General features: G+C 39.8%; 2 protein-coding genes across 3 annotated transcripts; both read left to right on the plus strand.

Moving 5' to 3' along the window:
* Positions 1-1,286: 1,286 nt before the first annotated feature.
* On the plus strand, positions 1,287-11,837 carry yars2 (tyrosyl-tRNA synthetase 2, mitochondrial). Of its 2 annotated transcripts, XM_078791699.1 has the most exons (6): positions 1,287-2,106; positions 3,254-3,421; positions 3,492-3,647; positions 3,733-3,903; positions 4,283-4,491; positions 11,248-11,837. In XM_078791699.1, the coding sequence occupies exons 1-5, from the start codon at positions 1,319-1,321 to the stop codon at positions 4,440-4,442; spliced, it is 1,443 nt and encodes a 480-aa protein (XP_078647825.1). In that variant the 5' UTR covers positions 1,287-1,318; the 3' UTR covers positions 4,443-4,491; positions 11,248-11,837. The 2 variants fall into 2 exon arrangements, with proteins under 2 accessions (XP_078647825.1, XP_057930667.2); XM_058074684.2 differs by lacking the exon at positions 11,248-11,837 and having other exon boundaries at positions 4,283-4,668.
* cdkn1bb (cyclin dependent kinase inhibitor 1Bb) lies at positions 6,099-10,330 on the plus strand. Its single transcript, XM_058074689.2, has 3 exons — positions 6,099-6,825; positions 6,924-7,049; positions 8,876-10,330. The coding sequence occupies exons 1-2, from the start codon at positions 6,417-6,419 to the stop codon at positions 7,043-7,045; spliced, it is 531 nt and encodes a 176-aa protein (XP_057930672.2). The 5' UTR covers positions 6,099-6,416; the 3' UTR covers positions 7,046-7,049; positions 8,876-10,330.
* Positions 11,838-20,337: the final 8,500 nt, after the last annotated feature.

The raw sequence follows: 20,337 nt of genomic DNA on the forward strand, positions 1-20,337 counted from the left end.
TTAAGTTACATTTGAAATTAAAAAACATTTTTTTAATTACAGAATTACACTGATAAATATTTGTTGTATTTTTAAAATTAAATAAATGTATTTTAGGTATTATGTAATTTTTAAGTTATTTATATATGATCATTGTTTTTTAATATTACATAATGTTATGAAATAATACAAAAAAGTAATACATTTAGAAAATAATGCATAGCATACTGAACATATACAGTATTCTTTTGCACGTCAGCTTTACATATGTCATGTCTGCTTGTCATACTTTGTGAGGTGCCTAATTGTTTCATATGGACAATTTTGGGTCACTTTGAGGCCACTATTTGAGGAAATACGGTATATCATCTCAAAGAATGTACCTAAGCTCACATATGCAGATTTTTTTTTCAATATATGCCCACTTACCCCCCCCCCCCCCCCCCCCCCCCAACATTTGGTGCCTTACTGTGAATCCACATCCTGAAACACTAGAAATTCTGATAAAACTCCACCTGTCTGTGACCTGCAGACTACAGTGCATTAGATATGTTGGCAAAGTGCAGAATCAGCTTTAAAATGATAAGGAAGAGGGCCTCCAGTGGAGATATAGTGTACTTTGAGTGTTCAAACGATATGGGACTTTTAAGAAAGGAAACAGTCTTCCTTCATTGAACTCAGGATATACAGACGTACTGTTCAGTCATTTTCTCTTTCTTTCGGGAATAGTTCTCTGCCTTATAGCCTACCAACAATATTCATTCATACAATTTGTATTTTACCCCCCCCAGCAAGAACTGTCAACATGCTACTTCCAGTTGTGATAGGAATAAGCTAATATGATTTTTGTTAGTCTTTTGTTAGCTTTTGTGGTTGAAGGTGTCTTGCAAAGAGGAGACAAATGATGTCATTGTGTATTGTGACTTGGCAAGGATATTATCAATGTTTGAATGTATGTATAGATATAAATAATACAAGTTGAAAGTGAATGGAAAATAAAACTTTTGAATGAATTCACCCTGAATATAGCCGAATTTTTTTATTATAAACATTAAAAAGTTGCTAGAATTACTATTTTGTTTCCCATTTGGACTCCCTTGCCAAAGTGGTGCCAGCTCGCCATCTAGTGGTGAGAGGAAAACACTGCATGTTATCATAAAGACTATCTTTTTTTTCCTAATTACGTTTTTTAATTGATATACCACATATGGTATGATGATGTATATACAGTATTGTTTATTTACAAAAAACAAAAAGGACAGGAAGTGTTCTAGAAGGATTAAGCAGTTGCACCCCCAGCGCACTAGAGGGCGCTTCCTCTTCCTGCTTCCGCCACTTGATGTCCAACATGGCGGCCTCCATGGCCAGAGCTTGCCGCTATGTTATTCGACATGGTTACTCTATTCCGACGACTGTATGCCTCACACTCCTACGTAGGTTTCACCAATCTTCCCCTGTTTGTAACGGGCTCCTCCATGGGTTAAACAAACGCGGCATTCTGAAGGACTCTTTCCCCGAGGACGCGGCACACGATCGGCTCCCCGCCTTGTTGCAGTCTGGTGCTCAGACCGTCTACTGCGGCTTCGACCCTACGGCGGACAGCCTCCACGTCGGCAACCTCCTCGCCCTTATCGGTCTCCTGCACTTCCGCAACGCCGGCCATCATGTGGTCGCTGTGCTCGGAGGGGCCACCGCGCAGATCGGTGATCCAAGCGGGAAAACAACGGAGCGAGAGCGGCTGTCCCCAGACGCCGTGAAGGCGAACACCCGCAGCATCCGGGAGAGTATCCACAGGATTTTCACCAACCATGAACTCAACTTCCATGACGGTTCAAAGACGCTGGGAACCGTGACCGTGCTGGACAATCTCAGCTGGTACAAGGACTGGAACGTGGTCCGTTTCCTCTCGGAGGCCGGGAGACACTTCCGGATGGGGACCATGCTGAGCCGCCACAGCGTCCAGTCCAGGCTGCGGAGCGGGGACGGCATGAGCCTGACCGAGTTCACCTACCAGGTGTTCCAGGCCTACGACTTCTACCACGTCAACCAGATATATGGATGCAAGATCCAACTGGGGGGCACGGACCAGCTGGGCAACTTAATGTCCGGCCATGACTTCATCCACAAGTAAATATTCTTTCTTATTATTTTTGTTATTATTTACCACAAACACTAATAGAAGTTGTATGACGTCACATGCGATATGGAGCTTGTCATACCACAGTTCTGTATATTTATGCCCTTTATTATTTATTAGGGGGCGGCACAGGGGTCTAGTGGTTAGCGTGCAGACCTCACAGCAAGGAGACCAGGGTTCAATTCCACCCTCGGCCATCTCTGTGTGGAGTTTGCATGTTCTCCCCGTGCATGCGTGGGTTTTCTCCGGGTACTCCGGTTTCCTCCCACATTCCAAAAACATGCTAGGCTAATTGGCCACTCCAAATTGTCCATAGGTATGAATGTGAGTGCGAATGGTTGTTTGTCTATATGTGCCCTGTGATTGGCTGCCGTGATTGGCAGGGTGTACCCCGCCTCTCGCCCGAAGACAACTGGGATAGGGTCCAGCACCCCCACGACCCTTGTTAGGAAAAAGCGGTAGAAAATGGATGAATGAATGAATTATTTATTAGGCTACTTGGAGATTCAAAATGGTCTCGAAGCATGTGTAGCCTCACACATGACCGATTTAAAAAAAAAAAAAAAAAAAAAAACCCAGACCCCAAACTTTCCCTGAAAAAGCACCTAGTAGTGAAATGGGTCTTTCCAGAAGAAGAATGCTGACTGGTGGAGGACACTAGTAATGGTTTCTATTCACATGCCACCTTCTCAAATACAGACAAATGAATAGATCTTGACAGTTTCTCTAATATTTCAAATTGGGGGTGTGACAACATAAAAAATAACAAATATGAATAAAATATGACTTCTTCAAGCATCAAAGAATTTGGAGCAAATTTCATCGTGGATGAATCGTTACACTCCTAATAACTACAATATTTTCTCATAGCATAGAAAACCTGTTTAAGTGTGTGTTTTAATACTATTAGACCCCTCTATAAATAAAATAACAACCCTATAGTCTCCATTACGCTCCTATTACCCAATATAGTAGCCATAATGAGAGCAAATAAGGCATATATTGCATATATTTTTATTCACTCTTAGAAGAACGACTCCAAGTTGGAAAAAAAAATTTTTTAAAGCAGTTATTGATAAGATGACTTTTATCGCCAAGATGTGGTTATTGGTGTTCCGTCTCCTGCTTTCCGTCCAGGGTGAGCGGTGAGGAGGTGTATGGCCTCACCATCCCACTGGTCACCAGCTCGGTGGGGGACAAGCTGGGCAAGACGGCGGGCAACGCAGTTTGGCTCAACCGTGACAAGACGTCGCCCTTCGAGCTCTACCAGTTTTACCTACGGCAGCCCGACGCCAGCGTGGAATGGTGGGTGAGGGCGGGGACTCCAATTGACCCCTCACAGTACCTGTTTGTAACTTCTCCATGTGCTCTGCAGCTACCTGAAACTGTTCACCTTTCTTCCCCTGGCCGAGGTGGAGAGACTGATGGAGCAGCAGAGGGAGGATCCTGCTAAACGTCTGGCCCATAAACGACTGGCAGCGGAGGTGACAAAGTTGGTGCATGGGAAGGAGGGTCTCGAGAGCGCCAAGAGGTCAGAATCCTGTACGTCATCCCAGCTATCTGGGATATGTAACGCTTGACCTCCAAACGCTTGACCTCCATTGCTGTGGTTGCAGATGCACCAACACTCTGTACCACAGCAGCGTGCAGGCCTTGGAGGAGATGAGCGACTTGGAGCTGCAGGAGCTCTTCAGAGAGGCTCCCTTCCATGAACTGCTACTGGAACCCGGGACCACTGTCATCGACGCGTGCCGAAGGGTCAGCGCCATCCCAGAGGGCCCCAAAGGGTAGGTAGCTTAGCTTGCGTGTCTTTTCAATTCATTGCTTTGTTTTATTTTGCACAAGAGCTGCATTTTTAAAGGCTTTAGGATGTGTTGCTCTCAAAGAAACCAAACTGATGACAAAAGCCAGCAGCAAAACAGTAATTTGACATTTCGGAACAGAACACGCTAATTATATATTTGCCTGAGCGTGGCGTCGGGGAGTTCTCCACCAGACTCCATTCACAAAAACTGTAATTGTAGCTCTGGCTGCACACACTTGATGATTAAAGATATCTTCTGGACTTCTTTTTTTTTAGCTGTTTGTGACGAGCATAATGGATTTATTGCTTGTGCTGACTTCAGTTATGTAACCGTTTTTAACTATTTAACCATTGGTGCACAGTTATCGGATGATCTCGGAGGGAGCGGTGTGGCTCAACCACAAACGGGCAGACAAACCCGAGCAAGTACTCATCCCAAAGATCCACGTCCTGGCCAATGGACTTACCCTGCTCCGAGTGGGCAAGAAGAACTTCTACATCATCAAATGGCTCGGCCTCTAAAGTGCAAGGACCACTTTACTTGACTGGGAAGAGTGGACCACCTAAGAAGGTGCGTGGAAGTGATGGATAATTTACACATTTTCCAGCCTAATTTGTTTAGGTATAAGTATTGTACAGAGGTGATGTTTATTTTTATTAACTGTATTATTAAAAATTTATTTTATTGTTGATATGCTCACGTTTATCTCCCACTAAACTCTTGCTAGTTGAGCAGCAGGGGGCAGCATTGTACCAAACATAATGATGGTAGTGCCAGGACCCCTTCGAAATCACTGAATATTTAATGCTAACATCTTTGTTTGTTTTGAGCAACAAATGTAGCATATCAGTGTCTTTGACATTTCCAAAATTAATTCAAGAGAAGGTATTAGGCCAACATCTTTTGGTGTTGTTTTATTTTTCTAAGGTGGATTTATTTAAAAAGATGAATTTTACTGATAAGATGTTATTGTGAACATCGTTTCAAAATTAATTCCAGGATAGTTTATGCAAGTTTTTCTCATATACTGTATATACATAAAATGTAATTTATTCCACCAAGGGACCGCATCCAGAAAAATCTAAGCATGCTGAGACCCCATTGATAATTCTAATGATGTAAATAATGTAACAATTCATTCACTACATGCATCGATTTATATTCCTGTGATTCAAATTTTTTATTCCGAATGGCATATATCAATGTAATAATGTTTAAAAAGATAAACAATCTATTGAATCGACACTAGGAAATAAAGTATTACACTTACACTCGCGTGTAAGAGAGTACAGTTACACTCGATGTACAGCTAACCAGCTATGTTATCATATGCTAATTTTTTTTAAATTTAGGAGTGTCGGTTTGAAATACCTCGGGTACCAATGGTGCTCTATAAGTAAACTTGCCTTGCCTGGGATTGCACGATTTACTGTAAAGTCAATAATTCATCATTCCAAGTTATACCAAGCTCTGTTCATTCTGAGTTAGTATTGCATTTATGGCATTTGCATTTTTACTCATTGATCATTTATTCATAAGTATGTCAGCAATATTCATCATTTACATCTGATTCTGTTACAACAAAAAAAATTGGAATCTAGGAGACTTCACCTGCACTGTCCAGTATCCAGGTATTTATTTCACAGTCACGCTGAATGTATTTTTGGCTAAAAGGTTACTGAACTGATTCAATTTACTGAATCGTTTCAAATCGTATCTTTGTAAATGAACATAAAACATAAATAAATCGTCCTTGAATTGTATCGGCAACCACAAATCATGAATCAAATTGCCCCAAGTAGATGCTTTGAACGCCCCTGGTTTACATGCATTGTTTCGAGATCAAAGCAAATCATGATTGTACTACTTATTGTTTTGAAGATTATTTGATAAATGAGTTCAAATTACAAGTTTATTTGGATAATATGATAAAGAATAGGCACTTGAAAACAAACACAAGAATATTACGTCTTGCAAGCTTGGGCAAAATGATCAAAAAAAACAAGGTGCTGCTCTGTGTTAACTCGCTCGGTCCACCTTAAGAAAAGTGGGCTGGCCCAAAACACTTCAACCAATGAGCGTCCGCCCTTATATTTAAACAGCGCCCATGCGTCAATCAATCGCCTAGACTCCGCCTTCCTTTCCAGCTCTGTCTGTCAAGCTTTCAAACTCAAAAGTGTTTCTCCTCAATCGCCATATTGGCTACGGGGAAGGACCTCTGTGCGGTGTCTCTCTTGTTTTTTGGCGGACCCAGAGTGACGAGAAGCGGCTGCAGGTTACGTTCAGACGACCCTTCTGGATCTACCGCGGTTGTTGACATTCGCATGGCATAAAAGTGCTTTTTCACCCCTACGTCGATATTTTTTTTTACTTTTCGGATTTTACCCAGCAAGGAGGATAGGCTTTTGTTTTGTTTTTCATCCCCAAAACTGGACGCTCCAGGCTGTTTTGTGCCGTTTTCCCGTGTGTTTTTGGCGGTGGAGGGGTGTAAAAAAATGTCAGATGTTCGACTATCTAGCGGGAGCCCGACGTTGGAGCGGGGCGAGCCGCGCGTACCGGAGCACCCAAAGCCGTCAGCCTGCCGGATCCTCTTCGGCTCGGTGGACCACGACGAGCTCAGGCGGGATTTAAAGGGACACCTGCGGGATCTGGAGCAGGCCGCCGCCGCGAAGTGGAACTTCGACTTCGCCGCGTACGATCCGCTTGACAACGGAGGGATCCGCTGGGAGCTGGTGGACTGTCGCGACGTGCCGGATTTTTACACTCGGCCGCCGCGGGTGACTAACCGCGTAGATCTGAACGGGAATCATAGCTGTGTTGCGGGGGACACCACGGCCATCGTCGGTGGGCCGACGGAGTGCTCGGAGCAGTGCACCGCCGTGAGGAAGAGACCCGCCTGTCACGGTACATACCACCGGGACATTTAAACATTTAGAAGTGGGCATTTGTTTCCATTTTGATTACTTTTTTTTTTTACCGATTTTTTTTCTCCATTTTTGCAGAGCCCTCAACCCCGAGCAAGAGGTCGCACAGCAGCCCGGGTGAGGTCGCTTTCCCGAGCCGGAGTCGCTCGGCCGAACACACGCCCAGAAAGAGCAGCGGCAGTCCAGGGAGGCAAACGTGAGACGGTGAGTGTTTTTTTTTCATTACTTTCATATCTCTACTCTTCTATGGTGTGCTAAAATGGCGTACCTTGTATTCATTCACTTCTAGTAGCATTGAATATTGTTGTAGTAGTAGTAGTAGTAGTAGTAGTAGTAGTAGTAGTAGTGGTGGTGGTGGTGCTTCTATGCACGCGCTTGTTTGTGCTCCAGTCGCGAACGCGCACACGCACAGAGCACCTGGGTCGCGCGCCGTACGTGAGTTGTAAACAACAACCGTGCACGACTTTGAGAGCGTAGTAGTAACACGTCAGCAGCCACTGCCCTCGGGCGCGTACGTACGTGCGCGTGTGTGTATTGGAGGTGCCTCAGCCTCTGCACACGCACATCTGTCTACGTTTGTGTGGGTGTGTGTGCAGAAAGGACCGAAACTTCAACTTTTTAAGCAAAAGAACGTCTCGAAACTTGCATTGTCTTGTTTTGTTCGTAATATTTAACACGCGTGCAATTTGCAAATTGCAGCTGTTTTAATAAAATATGCGGTAGCCTCATCATTTGCATGTTATGTCACAACGCAGAGCATTTTTTTGCATTTTTTTGTATTTATTTGCTGCAGCACTTTGAGCCTTTTTGTTTATTGCAGGTTGCATGTTGTTTGCAACCTGTGGTGTAATAATTTAGAATCCCAGCCCGTTCATTTGCATGTTATGTCAGGGTGCAATGTTAAAATGAAATGTAGTATTACAATGTAATACATGATGCATGACTTTGCACCTTGCCAGACACCTCATTTACATGTTATGTAACAATGGAGAACTTTAAAGTTGCATTTTTGTGTTTTTATGAAAAGTAATTTATTTATTAGTTTTTTATTATTTAACCTTTTACTTTTCCATTATGTCACTGTGGAAAACTCTATGCTTGAATTAGTTTTTTCTGTCCTACATATTTATATCTTGTTCCTTGCAAGATGCATGTTTTGCAGCTTGTGTTCCAATAATTCAGTGCATGTTTACTCATTTGCATGTCATGTCTGTCAGTATGGAAGATGCTAAATTATAATTTTATACATTTTATTGAACTGATGTGTATTTTCTAGTACTGGTATGCATGTTTTTTGCAGTATGCATGTCATGCAGCGTTTGCTGTATGTTAATCATAACCTCATAACCACCTACTTTACATGTTATGTCAGCGTGGACGGTGTTAAACGTGCTTGTGTGCTAGTAATTTAAGATAATAATGATAAATTTACAGCCTCATAATTAGAATGTTTGTTGCTACCAAATGTGCTGAATGTGCGTTTTGGGGGATTTAGTTTCATTCGTGTGTTTTTTTTTTTTTCATGCGAGTGTTCACTGCAGGTCTTAATCGTTTAATTTGACCTTACGCCACAGCCTAATTGACATGCTGTGTCACTGTACAGGGTGCTAAGTGTTCAGTTTTTGTATTTTGCAAATTATGCAACTGTAAGGGTGCTCAACATGTATTTTTGTAATGGTTTTGTTTCATTAATATCTTGTAATATGCTTTAATATTTAGAGATGATTCTGAACTTGCACCCTCCAGGTGTCATTTATACTATTTAATTTAAGCTGCATATTTTCCCCTAAATGCACTTTAGTTGGAATAATGTTACAGCCCGTGTTCTAGAATTTAATACTGTCTTGACTAAACAGCACCACCTTGCATAAAAATGCGCTAAAACATGCATTTAGTGCTTAGCTTCAGTTTCCAGATTAGCATTTTTATTCTGTATTTTTATGAGACAATTTGTAAGGTATTTCTAAAATGTATGTGGTATGTTGTTTTGCCCATTTTAATCATTTCTTTTGTTTCTTCTTGTCTCACAGAGCTGAAGATGCATTTCCTGCATTGGGAAACCCTCCAGTGTTGGTCAACTTTGTTTTTGTTTGGATTGATTTTTTTGTTTTTAAACACTTTTTTTGTTTTGATTTGATCTCGTTTTGGAAGAAGAGGAAGTACACATCATCTTATGAGAAACATATCAGCTCTCCTTTGCGGACGCTGTTGAAGCACTGAATAAGAAAACACTAACAAAAACCAATTTTGGCACTCAAAATCTTGTTTTGTCAAGTTACTGCCTCTGAAAGCAGTGGATGTAGCAGTGTGCAATTAGGTTCTTTTCATTTGCTCCTTTTTGTACTACCTGTGTGTGTTTGTATATAGAAATTTATATTTCTCTCCATATGTAGCACATAAGAAAACATTGTGATTTGCAAAACAAATCCTTTATACTTATATATTATAATGTAAGAAAAAAATAAGGTGTGAATTTTGATTTGACTTGAAGAATTGCAGTGTAGTTTGGTTCCAAAATGCTGTGCTGTTTTTAATATTATTCTCTTCTTTACTGAAAAGGCAGTGTTGATACTATTTTAAAACAGGGGTGTCCAAAGTGTTGTCCAGGGGCCATTTGTGGAGGGCAGCTTTTTTTTTTTTTTTGTAGTCTGCATAGTCTGGGAACTTTGCAAATTCAGTGGGGTCAAAACTATGAAAAACATTTATTGTTTGCATTTATCTAGCAAATTCTAGTAATACAATGAGCGAAAAATATTTTACAAATTGGACGGGTGATGGGAAGAATATCTTTTTTTTTTTGCAAAAAATATTATTGTAAAAATAAACTCTTAAAAAAGGGGGAACAGAGCAAAAAAGCCAATGGAAAAACTCAATTTTATGCATTTTTTGTGCATAATCTAAAAATTCAATAGCAAAATAAAAACAAAATTATAAACAAATATGTAATTAATGTTGGGGGGGTAAAAAGGCCAATGAAAAAATATGTATCTCCATTTTTCTTGTCAGTAGTAGGGTTGGGGGTACAGTTTGGGTTATGTGGTAAAACAATAGTGTTCAAAATTGTAGTAACTCGCAACTCAGTTTTTATTGTTTGAGGACATATTCTAAAAATAAAATGACAAAAATTATTACAAATGGGGGTGGGTGTGTAGCGCCTTTTGGTGGAAATAGTTTGGACACCCCTGATTTAAAACAATATACTGTACATATGTTAAAATATACATCTAATTTAGCTTCAGTTTCTCAACAGTGTATCCACCTTTCCAAACTCACGCAGTGAAGAACGGTACAAAAATGTAGCGACTATTTTATGCAGGACCCCCCCCCCCCCCATTATTTTATTTGATTTAAAATCACCCTGTGGTTCAACACACTTGCATTTATTTTCCCCCTTATGTCCCTTGCACACCTCAGCCTTTATTTAGTGTACTTTGGTTTGATTTTTTTTTTAAGCTGAAGGGCAAAAAATTAATGGCGCTTAATTTTTTTTTTTTAAACAGTCCTGCCTAAAGGCTCCTCTCACACAGTAGTAACCGGATGTTCCTTCTTACAAGACCAAACTGATGGCCGCCAAGTGCTTTTTCGTTATTTTTTTGACTTCACATGGTTTGACTTTGTGATAACCTACATTATATATTTTAAAATCATGTTTAGCCTGCTGAGGATGCCCATGGCAGCATCTAAAAGCTTCCTTTAAAAAAAAAATACAAATTAAAAAAAAAAGAGAAATAACACCAGCTCCTCTCAGAAATGCAGTCACCCTTGTATGCCTGTGTATTTGTGTACATATTTGCTTTGTACATAATTTTTGTATAAAACAAAACACTGAGAAATTATACTAACTTATTTATGTCAAACATTTTTTCATTGTAGAAATATTTTTTTTTGATTCACGGTTATCCAAAGTGGCATTTACTTTATTATATTTGTATTTTTTTTTAAAAGCATATTTGTGTTAGTTTTTTTTCCAATAAGGTTGCAAACTGAGCCCAATTAAATATTTGATGTGTATTTTTCTTTTGTAATGTGTGGTTATAAAATGTTGCAATCAATTAAAAAAAAGTTACATTTAAATATACTTGTGGTTGTTTTTAATTTAATTTAATCTCATAACATATTTAAAAAATCATGTTGAAGAATTACCCTGAACAGTCAGATGATTGACAGGTGGCTCGTCCAGTTAAAAGGTGAGTTGAGAAAGCACAACTGCAAGCTAAAATCCCGAAGTATATCTTAAAAAAAATAATAATTTATGCATTTGAAATGATTAGTTTGGAGCATGTGGACTGTTTGGGTGGGTATTTTTAAGTATTTCTACTTACAACAATACATATTAGCCGGTTATGGTATTTGATAAATTCACCTTTTGTTCACTTTTTGTTGTATTTTCTGTGTCCTGTAGAAAGTGTGTCATCATCAAAGATTCCGTATTGAGGTCAGACCCCCCCACAAGAAGACACCTGCATTCTGTGTGTGCGTTAGCGAGAGAGGTGGTCCCCCGGCCTACAAAAGTCAGGGTCTGGTCCTCCTGAAGTGTGCAGGTGGGTAACCTCAGCAGCTCCATCCGTCCACCCCCACCCTGCTTCCATTGTCCCAGTGTGTGGGGGTCTTTGTGTGGAAGACCATTGTGAGGGGACAGGGGCCGGCCTCTGTTGTGTCTGGGCCTTCTCCGTCCAGACAAAGGGGGGCCCGTCTACCAACCTCAGACTGACTGCTTGACTAGTTGGCTTGCTGCTTGACTAACTGACTGCTGTGCCTGGAGGAAAGCAGGGTTGTGTGTGCATAAATACGCTGTCATTAGGGAAGTTGGATTTTTCAGGGTTCATGTTATTATTGGACAAGTACAGTGTAAAATGGCCATAATCCTCAAATGTGAATATGTAAGGAAGTGAAAGTGAGAATAACTACTGTATATTATGCAACCACTACAGATACCCAATACAAACTGTTTGGAAGATGGGTCACGGTAATACAACTTTTTTCTTCTAATATTTCAACGTAGTTTTATAATTTTTCTTCTAATTTCTTTGAGATATTAAAGTCATGCTGTCCACCCATCCATCTATTTTATATGCCACTTGTTCTCACTATAGAGGGTGACTGGGTATGCTGGAGCCTATCCCAGCTGACTTTGGGAGAGAAACAGAGTCCAGTTCCTCCCAGGCCAGTTGAGAGACATAGTCTCTACAAAGAATCCTGGGTCTTCTCTTAGGCCTCCTGCCTGTCGGATGCCCCCTGAACACCTCCCCAGGGGGGCGTCCAGGGGGCATCCTTACCAGATGCCTGAACCGCCTCATTCGGCTCCTCTTAATGAGCAGCGGTTATTTCGCCCAGAGAAAACTCATTTCGGACGATCTTGTTCTTTGGGTGACTGCCCAAAGCTCATGAGCAAGGCATAGGAACGTAGATTGAGAGCTTTGTCTTTGGGATCAGCTCCCTCTTCACCACAACGGACCAATTTAAGTCAAGTCACTTGGGGCAGGATGTCATTCCCGACCCGGAGATGGCACTCCATCCTTTTTCTGCAGCACCACATTGGAATATTACACCTTTTTTTTGTTGTTGTGATAGAACCCCCCCCCCTTTTTTTTCTTGTAATATTATTGACTTTAGTACAGATTTTTTTTATTTTATTTTTTTGGGTGGGAGCGGAGGTAAATTTCTGACATTTTTCTTTTATTTTTACCAGTTCATTTTAGATTTTTTTTGTGACATTACAAGTTTTTTTTCTTGGAAAATTATGATTTTAGTTTCTCCTTAAATTCTTTACCTTTTTAAAAAAAAAAAATCCTGATTTATTTCTTATACCTTGTGTCTAAAAAGTGTACATTATTTTCTAAAAAAAAAAACATTTTCTCAAATTCATGACTTTTTTCTTACATTCTATATTTTCTTGTAAAATAATCACATTTTTTGTTTCATGAGAAATTATTTCCTCTAAAATGATCACATTGCAATTTTTTTGTCTTGGAAAAGTCATTGTTTCCTACTCCTAAATTTCTAACTTTTTTCTCAAATTCATGAATTTTCTTCTTTACATCATGTCCTCAAAAAGTCTTGCTACAAAGCTCCGGTGACGTCATTTCTGAGAACGCAGCATGCTAGTAGTAACAATGAAACATGGTTGTACGCAATTGCCCATTTTCAACATAATGATGAGACATCCTTTGTTGTTTCACTTCCTTATTCCTCCACTAAATCAGCAGACGCGTCAAAATAATCCGAGCGTGTGTCCATGCTTCTACAGTATGAGCTCTGGAATACTTGTAGTATTTTGCCATGTTTAGCTAGAAGCTAGTAGCTAGTAGCTAGTAGCTAGCCGGTCTGTTATGGCGAGGTGTCACTACACTATGAAAGTAGTTCTTCAGCGAAAAAATGTTAATAATAGCAATGTTGTGTACTTTCTTGGATATGTGGGTGCCTTCTATAGTCATGTTATTTTATATAGAAATATGATATATTTATAGAATAATATAGATATAAAACTAAAGTGACGTGAGGCCATGAGGGCAGGTGGGTGGGCATCTGTCACCCCAGCAACTGTCAATGCAGCTATTTTCAGGGACGATATAAGTGCTGGACATCAGCTGCTGCTACACAATGTGGTGGTGGGGGGGATGGGGGTGGGGGTGGGGGGGTTGGGGCACCTGTTAGTTGCTATCTGCTATCACGTAACACTGCTGGGCCTCAGCAGACAGGTGACAGGCGACACTCGCGCAGCTGGGCCCAAGCGGTTTCCATATTGGGGGGTGTCAGGCCCCCCCATATGCATGGTTGTAGTATAAAGTATATGATTTAAGTGTCATTTGTACCTTTTTAGGTGTGGTCTGCCTGAGTGATGTAACCAAATAACCACATTTTGATGGAAATGCCGCCTGTTGTGAACCTCTGGCCTGGCGTTTGCTAGCATGTTGTTAGCATTTTTATAGTGTGCCTACATCATACCGTGTATCAACTGGCATTTTGACAAATAGCATCATGCTAACAGTTAGCGTGCTAAGAAGTAAAAGTACCAAGGCAGTTCTAGCATGTCCCTATGTCATTCCATACATATATTAGCATTTTCACTCAAATACAAATGCTAACATGCTAACAGTTAGCATGTTTGCAGGGCCGAAAGTACCACCACGACATGTATGTGCGTATTTACATTTGTAAATAGTAAAATATGACTACAAAGCTAACATGCCAAACGTTAGCATGCGTCAACAAGTGGCATGCCCATCAAAATTTCCATGGTAATTTTTCTAATGAATAATAATAATAAAACTAATAATAATAAACAACAACAAACATATTATTATTATAATCATAATAATCATCATAATAATTATAATATTATTAAATACTTTGATAAAATATAAAATAAATAAAATATATAAAATAAAATGGAAAATAAAAAATAAAATATTTAAGAAATATATCTAAATTAAATGTAAAATAATTATAACTTATGGCAATAATAATGAATTTAACAATATAAAATGATTTATTGAACGTGACCAATCAGTTTATTAAATGGTAATTTTATGATATTTAAGTGGAGAATGAATTTTCAGTCACAAACATGGAGATGGGGCGGGGATTATAAACATCCTCAGTCGAGCATCGTACTCAAAGCTGGCTGTCGTATTTTCCTGTGGCATCAGCAGGCAACCATAATATTAGAAACAGCTCCCAGTATAACGTACAAGCAATATCGCCCAATTACCACTCTGGCGTCTGGGATGGTTGCCAGCGCGTCAGCATAATTAGGAAAATGATGTCATCAAATTGGGCTTCATTAACCGTGAACACAGCACATTATCAGCATGGGGACAAACACAAGGCTCACTCACAGCCCACCGTTTTGTGTCACTTGGTCTCTGGTCTCTGGAGCCGCCTTTATGTTTGTCACATCACATACTTGTCTGTCCATTCACATGCTCACACAATGTGAGCATCTGTCTGTCCACTCACATGTACTGCACACATAGTGACTGCCACGTTACTTACACTACCGGTCAAAAGTGTATCCAAACTAATTGTATGTCCATTCACACAACACACACACATAACATAGTGAACACTCACCTGTCCATACGCATAATGAATATTTCACGTTTGTCCATTCATTTCCACACCATGATCTAAACATAATAAAATAATGTAAGTCCATTCACATTCTCACACAATGTGAGCCTCCGTCTGTCCGCTCGCATGTACTGCACACATAGTGACTGCCACGTTACTTGCACTGCCGGTCAAAAGTGTATCCAAACTAATTGTATGTCCATTCACACACACAGAATGTAGCATTTGTTTATACATTCACTTACTCACACAATGTCAACATCTGTCTGTCCATACACATACAGCATAGTACACATCACATATCTGTTTCTCAATTTACATACTCTTACAACTTCTGTCTGTCCATTCACATATACTGCACACATCATGACTGCCATGTTACTTACCCGACCGGTCAAAAGTGTATGCAAATTAATTGTATGTCCAATCACACACACATAACATAGCGAACATTTGCCTGTCAATACGCAAAAGTAATATTTCACGTTTGTCCATTTATATACACACCATCATCTAAACATAATAAAATAATGTAGGTCCATTCACAAACACACCAAATGTAGCATCTGTTTATACATTCACTTACTCGCACAATGTCAACATTTGTCTGTCCATACACATACAGTATACACATCATATATTTGTATATACATATATTTTTTTCTCCATTTACATACTCTCACAACTTCTGTCTGTCCATTCACATATACTGCACACATAATCGACAATGTCGCATTACATACAGTAAAGTCTCGTTATATCGATATTGTCGGGAGTCGGAAAAAATATCGATGTAACCGGACTGTCGATATATCCGATCCTGCGCCGAACTGCATTAAAAGTGGGCAATAATGCACTCGACATTGTTCTATAGTATAGAACAATGCTGCTCGACATTGTTCTATAGTATAGAACAATGTCGAGCAGCTTAAATCAATCTTTGCTTAAGGATTTCAATACCAAAAAAGAACACGGCGTACGGCTGCTTCCGGTCAACTTTATTTTTCACACTTCCACCACCAGAGCACAGCACACACACCGATTCCCGCACTTCCTGGTTCACAGGTCATGCTCAACCCGCCCCACATAGCTGGCCAAACACATGCCTGTATAGAATCTATACACACGAGAGAAACCACGAACGCCAGCATGTACATATGAAAAACAGTGATTATTGCAAGCGATAAAAAGATATCTGAATACAACACAATTAAATACATGTATTTGTACGCTTGTGTCTTCGTTGGAATAGGTGTGTATGCTATGTCAGTTGGTTCTTCTGTTGCAGGCATGTGTTTGGCCAGCTATGTGGGGCGTGACCTGTGAACCAGGAAGTGCGGGAATCGGTGTGTGTGCTGCGCTCTGGTGGTGGAAGTGTGAAAAATAAAGTTGACTGGAAGCAGCCGTTCACCGTGTTCTTTTTTGGTATTGAAATCCTTAAGCAAAGATTGATTTAAGCTGCTTTTGTATCGATATAAGCAGACCAAATTGGCTGGCGGGAGATGAAAAGGGCATCGTAGTAACCAGATTATCATAATAACCGGGTATCGTACTAACGGAACTAATTATATCATATAAGACTAGAAATTTGCCGGGAAATGAAAATAGTATCGTAATAAGCAGTACTTCGATATAACCGATATCGATATAACAAGACTTTACTGTATTTGTCTCTTTTTTCATATGCATGAAACTCGTAAAATACTATGAAATCCTGTGTTTGTCCACTCACATAAACACCAAGCCACACACACATAGTGTGAGTTGTGTCTGTCTATTCATATGCACACATTATCCAAATAGTGTCTGTTTGTGCTAAATGTGTTTGTACATTCACACATACGCATAAGAATATGTCACATTGCATATTTGTCTCTCCATTCACATTACAGTTTGTCTATGCACATACAGTATACAGTGAATATCTACCATATGCTGAATGTGGCCACACTTCATGAAAATCAGTCTCTTTATTACCTTTCACACGTACTCGTCTGTCCATCTATTCTATTATTCACATACAGTGCATGCATATAATCTATTTATCCGTCTGTGCATTCACACACACACACACACAGTGCAGTGTGGATGCAGAGATGGGTTGTGTTTGTGGTCTTCCAGCGTCAGCGTGTCGTCCATGTTGTCTTTCTGTGGAGATCAAACTGCCTTTTGAAGTCCTTCTGTGTGTCTGTCTCGTGTTGACATGAAAGCCGATCGTAGGGCAGCTCTGAGCGTCCTCTGCAGACGGAGGTGCCGCTCCCATCTCACCCCCTTCCTCTCTCTCTCTCTCTCTCTCTCTCTCCCCCAGTGGTGATGGAAACCAGAGGTGCCCCCCCCCCCCCCCCCCCCCCAGCCTCGTGTCGTCCCTCCGGCTAATTGGAAATGGCTTTGCGCTCCTCTCACCTCTCTTATCCCAGCTCACTTACACTCCAGCCATCCTCCTCCTCTGGCCTCACCCCTTCCTCTGTGATTCCCCACTGGGATGAACTAACCCTCCTTTCCCTCCCTGCTCTCCCCCCATGCTGATTTTGGTACATCCTCAGTATTCTTTGGCCTTTGAAGGCAAATATAATAGAGTGGTAACCTGAGAGCCAAAGGGGGGATATGGAATATTGGAGGAAGTGTTCTTTCTCTCTTTCTCTCTTTCTTTCTCTCTTCCTGTTTTGTGCGACAGGAAATCAAGTACAAAGTTGGGCTTGATTATTGTTAGTTAATGTCTTCAAATGCCTCAAAAAGTTTGCTAAGTGTTTTAATGAACGGCCATGGGCTATTTTATAGGATAACATTTTCCTTGTTTTAAATAAATCTAACAATAATTCAATAAATACTGTATACAATATAGTAATTTAATAAATAATAATACAATAAAAATGTAATTTAAAAGCATTTGGTTTTCTTATATTTTTTTCCCCAGAAAAGTGTGCCTTCCCAACATCTAGCATGGAGGTATGGATGAAAAAACCCAATGTGGTCATAGGTTAGGGGTTATTACCTAATATCATGGAAAATTCAACAGTGATACAGTAATCCCACACACAGCTTCACGATATCGGTATCGCTATTCAAAAATAAATAAAAGAATAGATCATCGCTGTTTCAGGGTTGAATCCAACCTATTGTGAGGCAAATTTAAAGCAAACGTTTTCGCTTAAATTAAGCATTTTGGATCATGAAAGTGAACTTAAATACAAATATAAGGCATTCGGAAAAGATGTTGTGATGATATGTAGTATTTGACACTGGTCACTAGGTGTCAGTAATGTTATATTGATAAGACAGTGGACACCACAGAAGTACTTTACAGTAAAATAGTAGAATAAAATAGAATAGTCCTTTATTGTCATTGTAAGAAGTACAACAAAATTGTACTTGAATAAAAAGAATAACAAGGAACTGTCCCAAAACTGACATGTGTGAGTGTATATTATGTCTACTATATAGGGTAATAGAATTGTAAAGATGACTATAGGGGTGTTATTTTGTGTGTAGAGGGCTCTAATAATGTTAAAAACTGTATTTAGAAGTTAAGTAAACACGTTTTCCATGATCTTACATAGTTGAAGATATATATCTTTGTCTGTGTCAGCTCACCAAACAAACGTCAATATTGGTCAGTGGCAACACAACTGAATACAAAATGTTGCTTTAAAATGAAACTTTTGATTATTACAGGATAAAAAAATAATCCAAACCGTCATGGCCCTGTGTGAAAAAGCGAGTATGTTAAAACATAACTAATTAATTGAGATCTGTCAGTGTGGAAAAGGTGATAAAGCCATTTCTAAAGCTTTGGGACTCCAGCAAACCACAGTGAGAGCTATTATCCACAAATGGCAAAAACAAGGAAGGTGTGGTCGGCCAATCAAAAGAGCACAGTATTGACTCATTCCCAGATTGAGGAGCCTGATAACTCAATGATCTACCTCCCACTCTACTTGAGAAAAATCTAGGAGTGGCAAGTAATTGTAAATTCTGGGAGTGAAGTACTCTCCTGGGTTGATAGGGTTCCAGGAGCTCTTTAAGATACAGCATATTGGTGTCTGACCGTGTAGTGCTTTTTATGCAAGGAGGACAATTTTGAACTCGATTCTAAGTTGTACAAGTAACCAGTGCTGTGAGGCAATAGGGGTGAGATGTGATGACTTGTGTGTCAATATTTTGGACTAGCTGAAGGGTCTGTAAAGATTTCTTCAGGCAACCTATCAACAGAGAGTTGCAGTAATCCAATCTGGAGGTCACACAAGCATGAAGAAGCAAGAAGAAGTGACCAAGAGGTCACAAAAGACCCCACAGCAACATCCAAAGAACTGCAGGCCTCACCTGTTTCAGTTAAGGTCAGTGTTCATGACTCCACCATAAGAAAGAACAGAGGCAAAAACTGCTTGCATGGCAGAGTCCCAAGACCAAAACCACTGCTGAACAAAAAAAACCATTAAGGTTTGTCTGAATTTTGCCAGAAAACATCTTGAAAAGTTGAACTTTTAAGAAGGTGTGTGTCCCATTACATCTGGTGTCAGAAAAAGAACATCATACCAACAGTAAAATATGGTGGTGGTAGTGTGATGGTCTGGGATAAATGCTTTGATAAATGGAACCATGAATCCTGAAGGAGAATGTCCGGCCATCTCTTGGTGACCTCAAGCTGAAACCAATTTGGGTTCTGCAGCAGGACAATGATCCAAAACACACCAGCAAGTCCACCTCTGAATGGCTGACAACAACAACAACAACATGAAGACTTTGGAGTGGCCTAGTCAAAGTCCTGACCTGGATCCTATTGAGATGCTGTGACCTTAAAAAGCCTCCAATGTGACTGAATGACAACAATTCTGCAAAGATGAGTGGACCAACATTCCTCCACAGTGCTGTAAGAGACTCATTGCAAGTTATCACAAACACTTGATTGCAGTTGTTGCTGCTAAGGGTGGTCCAACCAGTTATTAGCTTTAACACAGGTCCATGTAGCTTTGGATTTTTTTCTCCCTTAATAATAAAAAGTTTAATTTAATATCCACTTAATATACGAATATTTAAATGTGTTTGATGACCTGAAACATTGAAGTGTGTTTTTAAATTTAAGTATAATTAAGTAAAATATTTTAAAATTTTCATCCATGAGAGCAGCCATGTTATTTATGTGTTATATTCACACATATTTTTGACTTTGGAAAACAATAATGGGCATTTTTGCCTTTTTGATGATATGTCAGGGATCCAACCACTAACTAGGTGTTTACTTCATATTAATTTGGTCCATAGCGTACATAACCTCCATTAATTGAAACAAGCTTCAGATTAATCGACTAAGAAAATGCTCATGATTGTATATTTGTGTACATTTGTTTTTTTACTGAAGCTATTGGAAAAAAATCTGATTAATTGAAAAAATAATCTACCGATTAATTGGTTATTAAAATAA

This window comes from Doryrhamphus excisus, linkage group LG1 (assembly GCF_037039965.1).
Source record: "Doryrhamphus excisus strain RoL-2023G ecotype Guam linkage group LG1, RoL_Dexc_Guam_v1.1, whole genome shotgun sequence".
Lineage (NCBI taxonomy): Eukaryota > Metazoa > Chordata > Actinopteri > Syngnathiformes > Syngnathidae > Doryrhamphus > Doryrhamphus excisus.